Below are 17,013 nucleotides of genomic sequence, written 5' to 3' on the forward strand. Positions count from 1 at the left end.
AACTGACTCATATTTAGGATGGTTGAAGTGTCCCGGAGTCATGAGATCATTGGGGGGGATTTTCTGATGAGCAAAGTCAATGGGGAAGCCAGATTCACTTAACAGCTGGTCTCAAACGTGCTTTTTCAAGCGGCAACTGGACTTTCTGGTTTTTCTTTGAAGACGTTTCGCTTCTCATGCAAGAAGCTTCTTCAGCTCTGATTCTCAGTTTCCTAGAGCTGAAACATCTTCAAAGAAAAACCAGAAAGTCCAGCAGCCTATAGAAAAACCACCTTTGGGACAACCATGACCCGGAAGACTGAGAATCTCCATAGACACTTACTAATTTATCAACTGCAGTGATTCACTTAACAACCGAGGCAAGAAAGATGATAAAATGGGGCAAAACTCACTTAACAAATGTCTCACTTAACAACAAATTTTGGTCTCAGTTGTGGTCATAAATCGAGGGCTACCTGCATTTCAGCTGGGGAATTAGTTGCGGTGAGTGTGGGGGGGGGGAAGAGTCGGAGGGAAGGAGACGGAGGGAGGGAGGGAAGGGCAATCTATACTTCCATGAATTCTTGGACTGCATCCTCCATCCACCACAATCCTCACCAACATCACGGGGACCACCAAAAGTAATAAATAACCTGTCTACATTGGTAGGCTACGCTACCTCGCTTTCTTACAGAAGCTCGCGCGCAGCATCTCCCCACTCTTCCTCCTCCTCCCCCTGGACCCTTCGGGGGTCTCTCCCTCCCCCGCCTCTCTTCCCTTCGGGGTGGTGATGGGGGGAGGGGGCGTGACTTCAATCCCACTTCCTCGTCGAAGGGGGAGGTGAAGAGTCGGGTTGGTGCAGTGCGCCTGCGCGCCGGGCGCGACACCCCCACCCGAACAGTCGGCGGCTGGCGGTTCGGCCATAAGAAAGTGTGCGGCCAGCGCGGAGGAGCGCCATCGGTTTGAGAGGGAAAGAAGAGGCCGACGGTTGCTTTGGTGGGTGGAGCCGCGTGCGCTAATTAACCTGCCTGTAGCTTCGGGGCGCCCGGGACGAACAAAGGGCAGGGTCCGGAGCAGTGGGCTGAGGCTTCATGGAGCTCCCGCTCCTTCCTCCCTTGCGGACGCTCGCCTGCCGTTGGGAAAGGTCTGTGGAGGCTACGTGCGTGGAAGGGCTCCGCCTCGGGACCCAGCCAGAAGCTTGAGGTTGACCGCCGGCTGCGAAGCCTCCGGGGCGATCGAGAGAGCGACGTTCAACGGCCTCCCGCTCGCTGATTGCAGCAACCCCCCAACCCCAGCAGCCTGGAGAAGGAGGTGGCGGCGGCGGCCTCAACGACGACCGGGGGGGCTTCGAGCAGAACGGCGTCGCCAGAGCCTAGTGGCCCCCGTCCTTCTCTCCGTGTTCTTCTCCTGCTTCTCTCTTCCCCCACCGCTCGCTTTCCCCTTCCCAGGGAAAACAAAGCTCTGTCCGAGGAGCTGTTGCCATCGCCTGCGCTTCTTTGCCCCGGGCTTGAAGGGACTGCGATTCTGGGGAAGCCCCAAGAGAGGCACCCAGGCAGGCCGGAGGGGGAGCTCCTTTGGGCCGTCCAAAGGGAAAGACTGCTTGGCCTTGGCTCCAAACGGCGGGATACGAATATTTCTCCTCTCTGCCCGTGAATAAACTGGCTCCATAGCCTAACCTAAGCCGCATCGCTTAGATTAGAACAGCTCCGGGCTTATTGGATGTGATTTGTTTCCCCCCTCCCGTTTTTTCTTTAACCGTGGCTATTTTTTTTCCCCTTCACTCTCCCACCATTTTAAGCCTTTTCGACGGTATTGAAGTGGGGTGACTGCATGGAGAGATATACGGGGTTACTTTTTGGCTTCTTTTGATTGTGGAGCAGATTGATATGACTAGGTGCCCGTAATAAACACGAGCATCTCGTCCAGAAGAATTTTTAACAATAAAATAGCGATTTTTTTAAAGAGCTGAAAATGATTCTGAAGTGGATTTTGCCTTATTGGAGCTACTTCTCTTCTGTGCCCATTTTGGTCCTGTTTAACTGTTACCCTCTCCGAGCTAGTGCAGATAATTCCAATCTAATATATTATACAGCTCTCATAAATGTCACTGTGTTGAATCCTGATCGTTCAACATCTGCTTCAATAACACTTGAACGTGCACGCTATGGACAAACTTCTCCCAAAATAGGTGTCAAAGGCCTACTTCTGGCACCTTTGCCAATCAATGGAGGTAAGTCTTGTAGCTTTGCCTTCTATGTGGTATGTTACTATGTGCTGCAGTTTGGAGTGGTTCATTTTGATTAAAAGTATGTGCAGAAGTCTCTCTTCATTCCAGAATCCAAGAGTTCAGGATGCATTTTACATATTCTTATTTAACTAATCTACTATGGTGAAGCTGAAATATTTTGAAACTGACTAAGGTAAATTTGGATGATATCTATGTGGACATTATGTATAAAAGTAATAGAAATGTACATATAAAGCCACATTTATAGTTTGTATGTTGTGGTGTTTAATGCTGTAAGCCACTAGAGTCACCTGTGTGTGAATTCAGTGGCCATATAAATGTTTAATAAATACACCTAGAATAGAATATAGGATAGGATAGGGATTAGGATAGGATAGGATAGGAGTTGGAAGGGACCTTGGAAATCTAGTCCAACCCCCTGCTTAGGCAGGAAACCCTATACCACAGTTTTGCTGATATCATAAAAGCATGAATCATGAAAATCTTGATTCTTGAGAGCCAGTTTGGTGTAATGGTTAAGGTGCTGGCCTAAAAATCAGGAGAGGGTGAGTTCTAGTCACATCTTAGGCATGAAAGCTGGTTGGGTGACTTTCGACCATTCACTCACTCAGTCCAACCTACCTCACAGTGTTACTGTGGAGAAAATAGGAGGGAGTATTAGGTATGTTTGCTGCCTCAAGTTACTTATAAAGTAATAAAGGGCGGGATAAAAGTCAATAAACAAACAAGGCTTACAATGGTGCATTTTATCGGTAATGTTATCAACCAGAGGAATAAGTAATAGCTTCCTATTAAATTGCTTCTTAGAAGAATCTTGATTTGTTTTCATAGAAAGTATGGAAAGAATTTAGTGAGTATTCTAGGTCATTGAAAAGCATTTTTAGGTAAGCTTCTTTTAAAAAAATAAAACCATAGAATCAAATTGGCTGTTGAAAAAAGTTGCTGCTGAATATCATGATTTTGGAGAGTATAGCATTAAAATGTATATAGGGATGAGTGGTGTGCATAGAATCTTTCATCAATTGATCTAAATAAAATATCAACTGTATTTAGAATTTCAAACTTGTATTGCCATTTTTGAAGATAAGAAATTGGGAGAACTTGTGTGAAAGAACAGTGGGATATAAATCAAATACATAAAAATAATTATGCTGTTTTCAATAACACAAACTTTGTATAATATTCAGCACATGCATATTTTTCTTGACTGCCTATAGAAATAATAATGATTAAATTACTCTAACTTTCAATTATCCTGGAAGTTTATTTAGCTTGCTTGTAAAAATGCTTAAGAATCCTCATTCACAAGAAAAAATATAAGTTGACATATTTATTTAGAAGTTGTTTATTCTTTCTTCTAATATGAGTTGAAGGAAAATGTGAAAGACCAAAGTAAAAATGTATTGTCGAAACTGTTTTAAAAGTGTAAGTATTTGCATGTATTGGTAATTTTTTTCCTTAAAGGATGAGAAAGTGCCATGAAGTTCTACTGTGTGTTGTTTCAGAGCTAATTTGAAAAATAAGTTTACATTTACATTTATTTATTTATTTGTATCCTGTCTTTATTATTTTTACAAATAACGATGATGAACATATCCAATATACCTTTGTCCTCCTATTTTCCCACAACAGTATCCTGTGAGATGAGTTGGCTGAAAGAGAATGCCTCACCCAAGGTCACCCAGCTGGTTTTCATGGCTATGGCAAGACTAGAACTCATGGACTTTTGTTTTCTAGCCTGGTGCCACAACCAGTAGACCAAACTGGCTTACCTTTCTAGCCTGGTGATTTTATTGACAAACAAACATAAATACATACACATTTGATATAGGTAGCAAAATCTTAATTGCTTTGAACTTCAGTTTTATTTCCTATTTTTTTTTTTGAGTCTTTAGGTTTTTTTTTCCAATATTAGGTATATTATTTTTTGTATTTTAAATACAAAAATATGCATTTGGGGCATTTTTGGATTCAGTATTCAAAGTGTCTTAAAATACCATATCATGTAAATCAATTATTGCTTCATAAAACAGCTGTACACAATAGTGCTTTTTCTGTTAATTGCAAAGAATTAAAAGTAAAGTTTTCATATGTCAAAATTATGAAATGGTTAGGGAATGTTTTGAAGTGCTAAAGCATAGTACAAAGAAATGCTGTTGCTTATTCTTAAATTTTGTTTGTCATGATTTTCAGAAGATTTCTATGATATGGTAAATCTAGACCATTTGGAATATGATAATTACTAGAGACATCAAATCTGGGGGGGAAGGAGGAGAAAGAGAGAATTTTCAGTTAATGGAGTTGTGACAAAATCAGTAGTCTTTCTCCAATCCAGTTTAACAGGAAAGAGGACTGGAATTATGCTTCAGTGCAGCCTCTTCTGAAGTAGGTCAGATGGCAAAGTCTTTACACTCTCTTGTGACACTCACTGCACATAAGCAAACATCCCCTTGTAGAAAGCAGTCAGCTTCTCTCTTGTACTGAGGTATGAGACCCTAGAAAGAGTGCAGAAAAGAGCAACAATGATAAAGGGGCCGGAAGCTAAATTGTGTGATTAACGATTGGGAGACCGTCTAGCCTATCAAAGAAAGGTTTGGGGGAAGGGGATGATAACTGCCTTCCAGTACTAGCCGGGCTGCCTCAGAGAAGTGAGGATTGACCTTCAAAGCACCAGAGAGTAGGACAAGAAGTAAATGGATGGGTGCTTGTTAAAGAGACCTTGAAGTAAGGGGAAATTTTCTGACAATGAGAACAATTAATCAAACAAAAAGCTTGTCTTTCCAGTTGTGGCTGCTCATTTGACTAGGATGGTATAAGGTCTCTTGCCTTGAGCAGGGGATTGGACTAGAAGACTTCTGAGGTCCCTTCTAGGCCTATGGTTCTATGTTCTGTGTGCTAAATCTGCTCTAGAAAATCTTTCAAGTCTCCAGAAAAGAGTTGTGTGGGGAGAGCATGGGAAGGCTGTGGAGTGGGGGAGGGACTGGTATTTTTTCTACTGTAGAATGGATAGCATCCTTAGTTGTTTATACCATAAAGTGGCTTGGAATTTTGGCAGGATAATGTGCTAATGGGGCCTGTGAATAAGTGAGCATTTATTCTAGGGCAGTAAACTGTAATTTGAAACTATGGCTTGTTTGCTTCATGTGATGAATTAATGTTTTGTTTGTGGGTTCCTCAATTATTTCTGCTTTGTTTTTGTTCTTTGTCCAAGCCTTTGACAATGCCATAAAGGCTTAAAGTGAATGGGTTTTAAAATGGCAAATGCAATTTAATATAAGCACATGCCAAATGATGCACATTGGCACAGAAACCCTAGAGGTTCCATATACATTAATGGGAATTGTGCTGGTAATGACTGATCAGTCTCACTGATCAGGACTGATCATAGAGTCACAATGGGAAATTCAGTGAAAATGTCAACTCAGTATATAGTTGGTATTTTAAAAAGATAAATGTCATGCTTTGAATTAATGTGTAAGGAAGTGAACTTAAAGCTACCAATATAGTCCTTATATAAATCTCTGATGAGTCATATTAAGTCAATTTCATACATGGTATGAAAAAATATGACAAATATTACTTTTTGTCCTTCTCAATCTTAGAGTTTAAGTCATCTATTTAAATGTAGGGACAGAAAAATCTTAAAGTCTTTACAAAGGTAAATGTTTGATTGCATTGTCAATTAATTGAGGGTTTAAAAGGGAACAGGATTATTTCATAGAGATTTAAAGTGACGATGGCCAGGAGTCTTGGGGGTTTACTTTTTCTGAATCACAATAACATATCTTAACTATCAACTGCTAAGGAGCGAAGTGAAAAAGGCTTCCACCTTTCTTTTTATATGAATTTACTAAATAAAATTTAGTTGGTCACTGATGGCTAGAATGCTAGATAAATCACTGAAATGATCCAGCAGATTTCTCATCTTAAAGCAGAAGCAACCATAAAGTGGTGGAGAATCAATCATAAAATTACAAAGACAACATATACATGTGATTCATTATTAGTAATAACTCTGTTTAGTAAACTAAGAGTTAAAGCAAACCATAGCTCAGCATGATGTATGATTTAATAAAGAATCTTCTTATGGCTGCTATTTTTCCATGGGAGTAAATGTAATAGGTGTGTGCTGTTCTGCCCCAAACAGACCACCGTCCTGATCACCCCCAGGGGTGGAGGGAAATACATATATTTTAGTACTTTAAAAATTAGTAATAACCTAATTCCATTGATAATTGTACAATATTTAGGAAATGTCTCAGCTTGGAGGGAATTGGGACAGTAAGTACTTTCCTATCATAGTCTGTTGCTCAAAATTGTTTTAGTTTATGTAGTGTTCATATATATTTAGCAGACCATGTTATAATATGATTTTTTTTAAAATCAAGCAAGCAAGCAAAGAGTATGGTAGTATGTTTTTTAAAAAAATCTGTGTATCAGTAGTTGTATCCCAAAGGTTATGTACACATATTACAAAATAAGGAACATAGTCAATTACATTAGGGAAATAGATAGAACTGCATAGGACACATCTTAATGAGGTTTGAACTAAGAACATAAAATTGGACACTGGGCCATCTAGTCCAGCAGTCTGTTCTAACAGTGGTCAACTGACTACAAAAGAAAGCCAACTAGTCTCCAAGCCTTCAGAGGCAGTTGTGCTGCTAATAGCTATTGATTCCTAGTAGTTTCTATTGTAGTATTCTAGTAGTATTCTAGTAGTATTCTATTCTAATAGCTATTGATTCCTAGTAGTGATGACTACTGATGAGGATATAAGGACAGGTTAACTGATTTGCTTATGAATAGAGGCTACTTTTGGAACCTAAAAAACGATCTGTCTTAATTCTTTTCATTTGTACCTTATTAAAATAAGGGAGAGTAGATCAGAAAGAGAAAAATGCTACTAATTTTTAAGGTATTCATTTTTTTTCCTGAATTCAGTTTCTTAATTTTTTTAAAAGGATTTAAAATAATTATTTTTTTCATAACTTTTCTAAGTTTGAATTCATATATTAAAATCTTTATTTGTGCAATTCATTAACAGTCTTAATGTCATTTTCATTTATCAATAACTGATGGGCTGCCTAAAGCAGTTGAGGGAGGTTCAATATAAACGACATGTGAGTGTCTATTTGTACAGAGGATTTTCAGCTCCAGAGCAAGCCTCCCAGGGTCTCCCCTACATTTCTTAACTGGGATGTCATCCACTTAATGATTGCAACCAGAATTGCCAGGATTACGGTCATTGAAGAAAGAAGTCATATGACATCTATCTCACTTAATGATTGTTTTGCTCAATGACCCATATTCCAGTCCCAATTGTAGTCTTAAGTCGGCTACCTATAGATTGGAAAAGTCTACCTATAGATTGGAAAAGTCTACCTATAGATTGGAAAAGTCTACCTATAGATTGGAAAAGCACTCAGTCCGACAGTTTTGTACTCCTTCTAGTCCCTTAGTCCTTTCTGGTATTTGAGCAGGCTTCACCCATCAGACTTCCAGGGGAAATCATTGAAGAACTCTCTAGCGGCATGTATGTTCGTTATAGTGTTCCACTTGCTTAGCCTTTCTTTGTCACTACTCATCCTATATTTTTCATAGTTCTGCCTTTACCGTGATTAGTACTTCAAACTTGCCTATCTTTCAGACTAATAATGGATCGATTTGTCAGTCTTTATAGGCTTTGTTCTTGGTCTGGAGGGCTACTGAAATGGTGGTTTTAATCAAGACAGACTTGGTGCATCTCTGTTTTCAGTCTAAGAACAGTTGTTGCAATCTGTGTGATGACATCTTTAAACTGCATCCACTTTTCAGAACAGTTTCCTTCAAAAGGTAAATTGCTGGATGGTCTTTCATATCTTGAAAACATAGGATTTATCCTTGCTGTCTGCCAGTGTTGAATGGTGTTCTTACAATCCTTGGTTGCATATAGCATAAAGGGGTTATGTGCAGGTTGAGGACTTACTGGACCAGCTCCGATCTGTCCAGCACTCAGTGCTTCTTCGCATGACTCAAGTGAGGTTTGTTTAATGTCATGGTGATGTATTATGATATAAGTGCCAGTGGATGGAACTCAGATACATCCAGCTAAGTTTGTATTTGTTTGCAAATCTGAATATTGTGTTAGTGATGCACAGGTTGTGCTCAGCATAAGGGCTTAGAAACAACAGACTATTATTGTTTAGTTTCCCCACCACATGCTTCCCAAGGACTCTATCCCAGTTGTGGCTGTTTGTTTGCACCCTGGCGTTGAAGTCACCCAGAATGATGACAGTTGCAGAATTGTCGTAGCCATTGAGTTTTGAATAATCTGGTCTGGATTCATGGTTCATAGAAACCTTCCTTATTCTTGTTTGCTCTCATGAGAGTTGGTTTATAGACAGTGACAATGTTAATAAGGTGGATTTGCTGAGAGGAAGGCAGAAGTTCATAATACATCCATTTATTCAAGTGAATGGAATCGAGATCTTCTTCAGCAGAGCAGTTTTGATTGCAAAATCTACTCCAGGAGTCCTGTTGTCTGACTATGGTTTCCCTTTCTAAAGGGACGTATAGTCCTTTGCTGTTTCCTATTACAAAACATTGTCTGCATGTCTGGCATAACAGTCTTAATAATCAGCTCTAAAACCATAATTTAAAAGGTTCTTAATAAAGTATCACATTTCTCTTGCTTTTTCACAACTTTCATAGCCATACATATCACTGCAAAGTTCATTTAAAAAAAAAAATTCTGATATTTGTTTTCATGAAATGTCTTTGTCACTGCAAGAGATAGTAAGTACATCTTCAAGGAAAGATACAGGTGAAACTCAAAAAATTACAATATCGTGCAAAAGTTCATTTATTTCAGTAATGCAACTTAAAAGGTGAAACTAATATGTGAGATACTCATTACATGCAAAGCAAGATAGTTCACGCCTTGATTTGTCATAATTTTGATGATTATGGCTGACAGCTCATGAAAACCCCATATTCACAATCTCAGAAAATTAGACTATTACATGAAATCAATAAAGCAAGGATTGTACATAGAACAATATCGGACTTCTGAAAAGTATAAGCATGCATATGTACTCAGTACTTGGTTTGGGCTCCTTTTGCATCAATTACTGCCTCAGTGCGGCGTGCCATGGATGCTATCAGCCTCTGGCACTGCTGCGGTGTTATGGAAGACCAGGATGCTTCAATAGCGGCCTTCAGCTATTCTGCATTGTTCAGTCTCATGTTTCTCATCTTTCTTTTGGCAATGCCCCATAGATTCTCTCTGGGGTTCAAGTCAAGCGAGTTTGCTGGCCAATCAAGCACAGTAATCCCATGGGCATTGAACCAGGTTTTGGTATTTTTGGCAGTGTGGGCAGGTACTAAGTCTTGCTGGAAAAAGAAGTCAGCATCCCCATAAAGCTCATCTGTGGAAGGAAGCATGAAGTGCTCCAAAATCTCCTGGTAGACGGTTGTGTTGACCCTGGACTTAATGAAGCACAGTGGACCAACACCATCAGATGACATGGCTCCCCAAATCAACACAGACTGTGGAAACTTCACACTGGACTTCAAGCATATTGCAATGTGTGCCTCTCCATTCTTCCTCCAGACTCTGGGTCCTTCGTTTCCAAATGAAATGCAAAAGTTGCTCTCATCAGAAAAGAGGACTTTAGACCACTGAGCAACAGACCAGTTCTTTTTTTCTTTAGCCTAGGTAAGACACTTCTGATGTTGTTGTTCAGGAGCGGCTTGACAAGAGGAATATGACATTTGAAGCCCATGTCCAGGATCCGTCTGTGTATGGTGGCTCTTGATGCACTGACTCCAGCCTCCGTCCACTCCTTGTGAAAGTCCCCAACACTTTTGAATGGCCTTTTCCTGACAATCCTCTCCAGGCTGTGGTCATCCCTGCTGCTTGTGCACTTTTTTCTTCCACACTTTTCCCTTCCACATGACTTTCTATTAATATGCTTTGATACAGCACTTTGGGAACATCCAACTTCTTTTGCAATTACCTTTTGAGGCTTTCCTTCCTTATGGAGGATGTCAGTGATGGTTTTCTGCACAACTGTCAGGTCAGCAGTCTTTCCCATGATTGTGATTCCTACTGAACCAGACTGGGAGACCATTTAAAGGCTCAGGAACCCTTTGCAGGTGTTATGGCTTAATTAGCTGATTAGAGTGGGACGCTTTGAGCCTAGAATATCGAACCTTTTCACAATATTCTAATTTTCTGAGATTGTGAATTTGGGGTTTTCATGAGCTATAAGCTATAATCATCAAAATTATGACAAATCAAGGCTTGAACTATCTCGCTTTGCATGTAATGAGTCTATCTCATGTATTAGTTTCACCTTTTAAGTTGCATTACTGAAATAAATGAACTTTTGCACGATATTCTAATTTTTTGAGTTTCACCTGTATATCACAGGTAGTCCGAATTGCGTCCATTTGTTTGGTGACCATTCCAACTTACGACAGCACTGAAAAAAAGTGATTTATGACCAGTCCTTCACTTACGACTCTCCAGCATTTACTGCTCAGGTGGACTGCGGGACTAGAGCTCAGATCTTCGGAATCTGTGCTCTGTTTCTGTATCCTGCCAAAATTGTTCAGCTCCACTCAGCAGGCAGATCTTTCAATTAGTCCTCAGAGATAAGAGGGAATCCTCTTGATAGGCAGCAGCAACCTTTCCTCCTGGCTTCCCCACTGACTTTCTGAGGAAGCTGGCAGAGATTGTACAATCATGGGGCACTTTGTAACTGCTTGTGAGAACTGGTTGCCAAGCACCCATATTGCAATCATGTAACTGCGAGGGGGGGGATGATGCAACATTTTATGACAGCTGGAAAGACTTTAGGGGCCATAAAGCACTCTTTCCCAGTCCATCATAACTTTGGATGATTGTTAAAACGGCTGTCATAAATCGAGGATTACATGTAGAAAGATAGTAGAACTTTTGATCTTTCCAAAAGTTAAGGGTCTTAAGGGTCTTAAGAGACATAGCAGTGCAGAAAGACTTAGGAAGTGAATAGGCCAAGTGATGGAATCAGCATCTGATGGGAAAACAAAAAAAAAGTATATATTGAGCTTTTCTGTAAAATGATATAAATGACATCAGATTACATCTTTTTAAATAGGTGATTTGTAGAAGTTTGAAATTACTCTTAAATTGCTTTTCATTATATCATGGAGACTTTCCAACTTGGATATCCAGAATCTCTAGCTTGGGAAAAATATACATTACAAATGGATTCTGAATAACTGATCATAGATGACAGATGGTAATGGAAAACTATTGATAATTAAATTTGCTGACATAGTTGTCTGTCCCTTAAAATGCTGATTGATAAATCAGGCACTTTAGGTGTATAGTAGTAGTCCTTATTTCCAGTAACTATTGAAATATGCTTTGGATACCCTAGTGATTGCTGAAATAATTTTTATGGGACTGTACAGGTTAGTCCTCGACTTACAACTATTTGTTTAGTGACCGTGTGAAGTTGCAACAGGCCTGAAAAAAGTGACTTATGACCGGTTTTCACACCTAATGACTGTTGCAACATATCCATGGTCACATGATCAAAATGTAGGTGCTTAGCAACTGGCCTGTATTTGTGACAGCTGCACTGTCCCATGGTCATGTAATCACCATTTGTATCTTTCCCAGCTGGCTTTTTACAAGCAAAGTCAATGGGAAAACCAGATTCACTTAACAACCACATGATTCACTTAACTGCAGTGATTCACTTAACAACTGTGGCAAAACAGATTATAAAATGGGGCAAAACTCACTTAACAACTGCCTTGCTTAACAACAAAAATGATGGGCTCATTTGTGGTCGTAAGTCAAAGAATACCTGTAATTTGATGTTGGGATAATTTTTTAAGTATTTAAGAGTTAAGTAACATACCTCAATTTATGCTTTGTTTTTCTTAATGTTTCTTGCATGTCTAATAAAAAGATGAGTAGAAGAAGATGACATGGTAATTATCCTGACTTTTATTCTAGCATGAAAACTGATCTGGTAGTCCCAAGATTCATAAAATACATTAGGCTAAAGTTCTGCTGGTAGAACATAAGAGATATTAGGCACAGATCATTTGTCTCTCCATGATGGTATCTATTCCCAAACTCTGGAGCTCCCTCTATTTGTGTCATTGCAGTGGCAAACTCAGATCGGGAGGTGGGGGAAACAACCTAACAATAAAATAGAGCTGGACTATTGCAAAGCCCACTCTCCTCCAAGCCCTCACCTAATGGAATATTATGATTTTTTTTGTCACTATTAACTTTTTCTTTCTGGTTTCTTTTTATTCAGTGAATAGATGAATGCTAACTCCAGTATTGAGGATTTCGAATGTAAGATGGTAGAGGAGAAGGATTATTGCAGGCAATAAAGCCTAAAGATAGCTTATCAGTTAAGGCCACAAATAACAGAAGTTCAAATAGCATAAATAAATAAAATCATGCAATTTATATCTTAAGAGTATACTATGGTATAATATCAGGTGCTGCGGGTGGGGTGTTACATTAGTTTTGTGGCATTCAATCTGTCCTTCATCTTGTATTTTTGAACTTAATAACTAGTTTATGATCTTGAAATCATTATGAGTTACAATAAGGGCATTTTTCCTTCTTTTTCGCTTTTCCATTTCCTTTATTACTAACTACAGAACACAAAATGTATTTTCAAGAAAATATTAGCTTGTGTTTCTTTAAATTGTAGAGCAACGAACTCTGTTGCTGATTTAATATAATAATAAGCAAGTGGCCAAAACACTGCACTATAAATATGATATTAAAGCAGTGTCACAATAAAGAACACAAACAAGAACCCTTATATAATACATTCAATGAAATCCATTAATTAGGAAAATCTTAAGCTTGGAAAATTGGTCTTAACATGAAAAAAAAACATTGTATTCAATAAGCGCTAATGCAATGTTTCATTAGTATTCAAATCAAACTCAAGATCAGAGTTTAATGATATAGAATGTTTTACACAAAAGTTCAGCTGAAGTTGGAAGGTTGTAGAAGATTGCAATAATTCTGCCATTTTTATGAACTAGTTTAAGATATTGTGATGTATGTACTGTATCAGGTTAAATTTGCTTTCCTGTGGATTTCACAGACATATCTATGAAATTTTCTTGGCAACATGAAAGTCATTGCCTTCTGGGATTTATTTTTCAATTTAGCCATGATTTTCTCATGAACTTTCATCCATTCCAATCCTATTGTAGAAACAACCTCTTTTTAATCATTAAAGCAATTGTGGCCCTTTCCCAAGCTTCTGTGGCTGTTTTGGAAGATTTTTCCAACCGTCTCTGGATGCATTTGTATCCACAGCCATTTTTATTCAAGGAAGGAATTTTCCTTGCATCTGGAGGATAAATCGCCCAGATCCATTCCCAGCTGGATGCCAAGCTTGACGCAAGCCCCGTGGAGATGCTCAGGGAACAGACTTCTCCACTTAAGCCATAAACTCACAGCTCTTGCTCCGAGAGCGGGTGGCAATCATGAATATAAAGATCTTTGCTCAACTTTGTATTGTGCACCAGTTATACCTTTTCCTGGATAGGGAGCTCCTCTTTTTATCACTCACACCCTGGCCATCACCCATTTGGACTGTTGCAATACACTCCACATGAGACTAGCCTGGAACAGTTCCAGAAGCTTTAGCTGGTACAGAATGCAGCCACGCAACCACTAGGACACCCAGGGACAGTAATAATAATAACAATAATAATAACAACAGAGTTGGAAGGTACCTTGGAGGCCTTGGACTAGAACTCCCTGCCCAGGCAGGAAACCCTACACCACCTCAGATGGTTATCCAACATTTTCTTAAAAATTTCCAGTGTTGGAGCATTCACAACTTCTGCAGACAAGTTGTTCCACTTATTAATTGTTCTAACTGTCAGGAAATTTCTCCTTAGTTCTAAGTTGCTTCTTTCCTTGATCAATTTCCACCCGTTGCTTCTTGTTCTACCCTCAGGTGCTTTGAAGAACAGCCCGACTCCCTCTTCTTTGTGGCAACCCCTGAGATATTGGAACACTGCTATCATGTCTCCCCTAGTCCTTTTTTTTTATTAATCTAGACATACCCAGTTTCTGCAACCGTTCTTCATATGTTTTAGCCTCCAGTCCCCTAATCATCTTTGTTGCTCTTCTCTGCACTCTTTCTAGAGTCTCAGCATCTTTTTTATATCGCGGCGATCGAAACTGAATGCCGTATTCCAACTGTGGCCTTACCAAGGCATTATAAAGTGGCACTAACACTTCACATAATCTTGATTCTATCCCTCTGGTTATGCAGCCCAGAACTGTGTTGGCTTTTGTATGTAATACTTTTGTATGTAATACTTTTGTATGTAATACAGTGTATGTAATACTTCTGCTCTGAGGCCTGTATTGGATGCCACTTTGTTGCCAGATCCAATTCAAGGTATTGATTATGATGTTAAAGTAGTGGTGGGTTGCTCCCGGTTCTGTCCGGTTCTTGCGAACCGGTAGTAAAAGCGGCGGGAAGCTCTGCCCACCTGCCTGGATGTCATAATGGACGATCTGTGCATATGCAGATGCTCGAGCAAGCACATGGGCCGTGGTGGCTCAGGCTGTAAGATAGCCTGTTATTAAAACACAGCAGCCTGCAATTACTGCAGGCTCGAATCCCTCCAGGCCCGAGGTTGACTCAGCCTTCCATCCTTTATAAGGTAGGTAAAATGAGGACCCAGATTGTTGGGGGGGCAATAAGTTGACTTTGTAAATATACAAATAGAATGAGACTATTGCCTTACACACTGTAAGCCGCCCTGAGTCTTCGGAGAAGGGCGGGATATAAATGTAAATAAAATGTAAATAAAATAAATGTAAATAAATAAAAAAAAACATGCGGGCATTCCCGTTGCGAACCTGTAGTAGGTAAGTAGAACCCCCCCCTGCCTTAAAGCCCTAGATCCGTGATGGTGAATCTATGGCACGCGTGCCATAGTTGGCATGCGTAGTCATATCAGTGGGCACACAAGCTCAGCTCCGGCACACATGTGCATTGGCCAGCCAATTTTGGGGCCTTCTGGGCCCACCAAAAGTAGGGAAACAGGCTGTTTCCTGCCTCCAGAGGGCCTCAGGGGGGTTGGGGAAGGCCCATGTTTTGCTGTCCCCATCCTCCAGAGCCTCTCTAGGAGTCTGGGGAGGGCAAAAACGGCTTCCCCTCCCCGGAGGCCCTTTGGAGGCCAAAAATAGGCCATTTGCCAACTTCCGGTACCACCGGAATGGGCCGTTTTCGGCCTCTGGAGGGCCTCTGAGGGAGTGGGAAAGGCTGTTTTTGCCCTCCCTAGACTCCTAGAGAAACTCTGGAGGCTGGGAACAGCAAAAAACGGGCCTTCTGGTCCCACTGGAAGTTGGCAAACGGCCGTTTTCGGCTTCCAGGGGTTTGGGGAAGGCCGTTTTCACCCTCCCTGGACTCCTAGAAAGGCTCTGGAGCCAGGTGAGAGAGAAAAATGAGCCTACTGGGCCATCTCATGCCAGGAGCGAGGGGAGCGGGGAGGGATTGCATGCACGGGGATGGGGGCGCATAGAATTATGGGTGTGGGCATGCATGCATGTAACACCTTCCTGGCCCACCCCCCCTCCTGGCACGCAATGGCAAAAAGGTTAGCCATCACTGCCCTAGATGGTATGGGCCCAGGTTACACATGGAACCATTTTTACATCAGCCTGACCTATTCAGTCAGGCAGGGAGGAAAGTATGTTGTGGACTCTGCCAGTTAAAGTATTTTAACTGATGGGGTCCAACAAGTGATCCTTCTCTGCTGCTGTCTCCACCTTTTGGAACATTCTCCCCCAGAGGTAAGGCAGGCCTCTACTCTCCTTGACTTTTGGAAATTATGCTAATTGATGTGGTTTGGTAATTAGAAAATATTTTGATCAATGTAAATTGCATAATTAAATTAGAACCGATTCTATATTTTTAGTTCCAGATCGTTTAGGATGTGATCCACGAACGCGGTTTCAAATTCCTCCAAATACAAAGCAGTGGATTGCTCTATTGCAGCGAGGAAATTGTACATTTAAACAAAAAATTCTGCGAGCAGCTTCACATAATGCTTCAGCTGTGGTAATTTACAACAATGTATCTGGCAATGAGCCTGTTACCATGACTCATCAAGGTAAGAACTTTATTTCAGCTCAGGCTATTTCATCTATTATTTGGAGCTTTTAAAAAGGTGTATTTAATTAAAACTACAGGTTGTGATTAATTATATAAATAAATGTTACTGGCTGTCATTCTGAGCCAAGTAATGGCCAAGGTAGCCCTGCTCCCCATTCCTCCCAGTTTTACCTTAATGGAGTGGATTTGAAGTGAAAGTTTAACTGTTGTTATATTGTCAGTTTATTTTGTAATAATTAAATATCTTAGTTAATAATTACTGCTGTTGTTGGTCTTCAACCTTTTTCCAGTCAATACTATCAGATGACCTTGAATTCTGGCTTTTAAGAGAATTTTTCTTATGGCTCTTCACAATCTAATATATTATAATAAATGTATATAATTTATAAGTATTATTTCATTGGGCCTTTTCATTAAAGAAAAGTATGATCCATAAAGTTCTTTTCTGCTAACTGTCCCAGTTTTATAGTTTTCCTGAATTTCTAAGTCTCGTTCACATAAAAATTCATAAAGCCAATATATTTTGAAATGGTTGCATTTTCAAAATTTAATTTAATTTGTTCTTTTTGGTGCTGCCTTACATTGGAATAAACTCCATGTTTTGGAGAAAGAAATGGAAGACAT

General features: G+C 40.0%; 1 protein-coding gene across 3 annotated transcripts in view; it reads left to right on the plus strand.

Moving 5' to 3' along the window:
* The first annotated feature begins 832 nt into the window (after positions 1-832).
* RNF130 (ring finger protein 130) overlaps positions 833-17,013 on the plus strand; it is a 37,951-nt gene continuing 21,770 nt past the window's right edge. Inside the window, exons 1-2 of one of the 3 annotated variants that reach the window (XM_058169461.1) lie at positions 833-2,209; positions 16,193-16,387. In XM_058169461.1, the coding sequence (XP_058025444.1) occupies positions 1,951-2,209; positions 16,193-16,387 (454 nt within the window). In that variant the 5' untranslated portion in view covers positions 833-1,950. The remainder of the gene's footprint in view (positions 2,210-16,192; positions 16,388-17,013) is intronic. The other 2 variants (XM_058169462.1, XM_058169460.1) reach the window with 2 other exon arrangements.

Source organism: Ahaetulla prasina, chromosome 2 (genome assembly GCF_028640845.1).
Source record: "Ahaetulla prasina isolate Xishuangbanna chromosome 2, ASM2864084v1, whole genome shotgun sequence".
Classification (NCBI taxonomy): Eukaryota; Metazoa; Chordata; class Lepidosauria; order Squamata; family Colubridae; genus Ahaetulla; species Ahaetulla prasina.